This window comes from Charadrius vociferus, unplaced genomic scaffold, assembly GCF_000708025.1.
Source record: "Charadrius vociferus isolate BGI_N301 unplaced genomic scaffold, ASM70802v2 scaffold430, whole genome shotgun sequence".
NCBI classification, from domain to species: Eukaryota; Metazoa; Chordata; class Aves; order Charadriiformes; family Charadriidae; genus Charadrius; species Charadrius vociferus.
In genome coordinates, this window is record NW_009646541.1 from 1,099,027 (window position 1) to 1,103,727 (window position 4,701).

Genomic DNA, 4,701 nt, shown 5'->3' on the forward strand with positions numbered 1-4,701 from the left:
TGCCCTAGATTAAAGAGACTTCAATTTATTTGTTGCAAACATATCTCTTGAAGATACAAAACGTTAATCATAAACATATTTATTTTTAAGATAATTACTCTTGTTACATGAACATATGTGGACCATAACACTTAGCCAGACATTCTTTACTAGTTAAATTTTGATTTAACTTTGTAAACCACTGTATCCTTCATTTTAATATGCGGAACAAACATCTCTCGGTTCCCTAAGAATTAGTTAATAAATATTTCTGAATTCTTGAAATGTTTTAGGATGCAAACAAAGCACTGGAAAAATAAAACACATTTTTGTTAATTGTTATATCTAGAAAAGAAAATCAATTTACCATAAACGTTAAAACTTAGGTTAGTTTGTGCGAGAAAATAATTTCGGAAAATGGTAAATTAGGCTTCTTTTAGAGGGAATTCAGTGATGGAGAAAGAAATTAAATAATTTAATTTATAATTAACATCTACTACTCGGACATGTATAATTGGATAATATGATCTCTAGTAAAGATCATCTATATCGTCTTCATTGAAAAAAACTATTTACTTCATCAAGGAAAGCACTGTTACTTCTTTGTACAGAAAATAAGGTAATACCTTTTTCTGTACAAGATACAAGGTGCTGTGTCTTCAGCCAAGACTTCAGTAAACTGCTTAGTGATTTCTTCCGACAGGACTAGTAGAATGATGAAGACAGAGTTTAGGCTTTAAAACCCATTCAGTGCACTGAAAGTATTCGATGTCACAGGTCTTACAGCACGTGGGCCAGAGTCTCAGGAGATTTCAGCAAACAATTAACTATTGGAAAATTAAGACTGTTTCATTTAACTGCAGTGGAAAGCTCCTTCCAGCCTCTCGGTCGGGACTCGCAGCAACGCCTCCGAGTGCCGACGCAGCAGTACCCAGTGCTCCCAGCTCTGGTACACAAAGTGCTGCAGGGACAGAGCACCAGAGGGGGTTCCATACCTACGTCATCACCTGCTGTACTACTGTGCGTTCGTGAGAACACCCTTGATTCCCACAGTGGATCTTTTTAAGCAAGCGTCGTAATTTGTTGGGAAAGTTTTTGTTAATGTATCTGTAGAGCAGAGGCATTACAAAGCTGCTTGAGAAAGCCAAGAATTTTGACAAAATCTTGGTAAAATGCAATATTCGACTGTAATTTTCATCTGCAATTCTTCCTTGTGCATTAGTGAATGTGCTTACCAAGAGAATCACGTAATAGGGTGTCCATAACGTGAACTGTGTACAGACCGTGGCGATCAAAAGCCTGTGCACCGATGGATCTAATCGTCCAGTGTCTTGATCCAGTGGTGTAGCTTCTTTGCGTATTCGCAAGATTAGTATAAGTGCATACAGTACAGCGACAGCCGGTACAACGTACCCAATAAAGACCATAATGGCATCTGCTGCTTCTTTGTTCTGCATCTTGGAACATTCAATTATTTTCGTGGAGACGTGATTGCAGACGTAGAACAGGAGAGATGAAAAACTTGTAAGCATGGCACCGCCCCATATGAATCCACAAACGTGTTTGGTGTTGTAGACACTTGACATGTAAGTTCTAGGTAGAGCACGTTCAATGTAGTAGTCCAGACTGAGTAACGTAGTAGAGTACATGGAAACCAAAGACGAGACGTTGAATAAAATAAGTAAGGTAATATAAACTTCGTTGTTAGAATTCCAGATGGCCCATTTTGTGTTGGCAAGACCTAGAAGGTACATGGGTGCCAGAGCGTTGATGATGAGACCAGCGATGGCGATGTTGACAAAGTAAACATCTGGCATAGTCATAGTAGCTTTGTTACAGAGGTTAACTAGGACCAGCAAGCCGTTGTAGCACAGGCCGATCGGGAAACATATAATGAGGTAGAGCAGGGAAAAGACGGAAAGCACGAGGTGGAAGTCATGGCAGAGATGCTGGTCCTCGCTGTTCTCCGTGCTGTTGTTTAAGGTTTCACAGCTCCACATAGTGATTTTAGCTTTTGTATCTCCTCCGCTGGTTACCAGCTGTTCTGTAGAGACAGAAATAGTGAAAGTATTGTTGAAATATTATATTGTAAGTGAAATGCAATGTAGTATGAAGAAAACATTTTAAAGATAGACATTATACGCTTCACAGAACTGATCAATTTAAGGTCAGTGACTGAAATGCCTTTTGATCTTAGTCTAGAACAGTCATCTGTGATTCAAAATTCCATGGGACTAGTAAACGTTCTGAAGCTTTAATGTAAATGAAATTAGTGGCAAATGAGTTGATATAGGACACAGCAGAAGTAAATCATAAACTATATCTTTAAAATAAGTACTGATGTAATATACATGAAGATTAGTACGAAGTATTTTAAAATTACTAAACGGTACCTTTTATATAGCTAATAATATATAAGGGTAGTTGCTGAAGAATTGAAGGCTGTAAGCTGGAGCACAAATCATAGTAATAAGATGAAGAATAGAGTTCTCTAAGGCATTAAATAAGCTCTCTCTTGAGAAGATCGTTTCGTAGGGGGCACATCCAAGGCAGTATGGTGGCTGTACACTGGATCCGTGATAAAACTGACAAAGACTAGAGGAAGCTGGGAAATGAGGTGAAGGGGTTTTTTTTATAGGTCAGTTTGTATTCAGACTTCCAACCTATAACCATTTAGTTCTGAAAAAACAATGGACCTCTGTAGTCTAGGGAACCTAATATCAGGGCAGCCCGACTTTGCAAAAAGGCACGAATTAGCTATCATTTCCTCTCAAAATAGCTTGAATTCTTTGAAAGGTACGCTAGTATCGGTACTCGTTGTCCAGCTATCTTTGCTTTATCATCAGTGAGGAGAGAACATTTTAACTGAAATCAGTGCACTTCAAAGCAGCCATGAAAAGTCTCTTTCCAACGTGCAGAAATAAGCACTAATCTCTAAAGTACACCTCAGAACATCGGCAGCCTAACGAGCACGGTCATTATTCCTGCCAGCCCAGTGCCGGGGCAGCGCAGACTTTAGGCAGCGGGTGGTTTCCCACGGCACGTGTACTCTGCCAGCGGCAGATTCAGCCTGGTTTTGCGGGCGTCCCTGCTAGCACGTATAGGGAAGCGTACGTACGCATACCTGCATTCCTTCCAGAGAGGGAACAGGATTTAATCCACTCCACAATAAACATTGTGCAATTGAAATGAATGCTACTAGACAACCCGCTGGACTCCGTGAACCATATGGCTAAATTATACGGTGCGGGGTTTGTAAGCGTATGGAGGTACGTGGTTGCACCTCTCCGGCGCTAATCCTTTGGCCCTTCACCCCCGGTACAGAACTCGTTCCAGAATCGTGTCAACTTCCATTTTTTATTTCCCATTGCAGTTGTTTCGTGTGCCAGATAACGGGCTAGAAATACAGGGATTTTAATCAGGGATTTTAAAAAACAAATTTTTATTCCGCTGTCGTATGGTGGATTTCCTCAGGTAAGTGACTGCTGGGGCAGTCGCACGAGAGGCAGGTCTGCCCTTTGCAAAGCTTGCTTTCCCCTTTGGGGAAAAAACTTACTTTTTTGTTTTCTCAAATCAGTTCTTTAGCTGTACTACTGCACATGTAGAAAGTATGGTATCTTTATGTTATCTTTCAATCCTCGTACTATTTTTGAGCACTGAAAACAACCTGATTTATTTTCAGGAAGCATCTGTTGTTTTAAGAAAGTTTTTCTTTTTTTTTTTTTTAAAGAAAAGCTGTTTTGCACAGTTGAAGGCAACCAAAATGAGATCTCATTGAACTGTTATGACTTGATTGAACCAGAGCAGCAGACTGGAACTAGATATTGCAAATAGACGCATTACAGTGAGTGCAAGGGTGAGTAAGCACAGGCATGGATACAATCACGTAATTCCATTATGGAGGTTTATCCTTAAGCACGTACCTTTGATTACTCCAGACTGAATTACATCAGCCACGGAATACTTGCCTGTATATTGTCTCAGAAGATCAGAAGTCTTTGCTACCGCGCTTTACGTTTTATAGAGCAGGGGGATGTCTGGTTTCACAGGTATTTTTAGTAATTACCCCTTTTTTCTTTGCGTCCGCTTAATGCAGTTAAATAAAGCAATTCTATTTTGATGATCGAAATGGTAGGCAAGTAGTTAAGTAGTTAAGTGCTTAAGTAGTAATCATAGCAAATTCCAAAACTTACCTCTGTAATGAGCAAAAATAAAATTCCAAATAAGAATATTTTCTGAAGAAGTTTTCCTGATGACTTCTAAACTACCAGATGAGGTCCTTTTGCCACTAATGTAGAAATCGCCCGTTTTTAATTGTCACCTGCGGCGGCACTGACCCTGTTTGCTGGGCTGTTACGGGCCCAGCTCAGCGTTTCTTACCCGGCTCTGTCTTTTGTCATTTTAAAGGCAGTTTTGTCTTCACGGCCCGTGTCTGGGTATGTCCTTACGGCGCTTCGGACACGGCAGTTTGAACCCATCGATCTGAACTAACCCCCTCTCCGCTCGGAAGGCGTTTGGCAGCCGCGGGTTGGCTGCGCTGCGAAAGGGAAGGCTGCAGTCCTTGTTTACCCTGCCCTGGCAGCCCTCCCGAACGCTTCCCCCGCTCTTGGCTGCTTCTACGCTTTTATCACCTTGAAAATCAAAGTCAGAACTTCAAAAACGTCGACGGGGGACGCGCGTCCTGCCGCCCGACGATCGTCCCCAGCCCGCCTTTCCCACGGC

General features: G+C 41.3%; 1 protein-coding gene across 1 annotated transcript; it reads right to left on the bottom strand.

Moving 5' to 3' along the window:
- Window positions 1-974: 974 nt before the first annotated feature.
- On the bottom strand, window positions 975-2,020 carry GPR146 (G protein-coupled receptor 146). The gene has a single exon (XM_009885774.1). The coding sequence runs from the start codon at window positions 1,977-1,979 to the stop codon at window positions 975-977; it is 1,005 nt and encodes a 334-aa protein (XP_009884076.1). The 5' UTR covers window positions 1,980-2,020.
- Window positions 2,021-4,701: the final 2,681 nt, after the last annotated feature.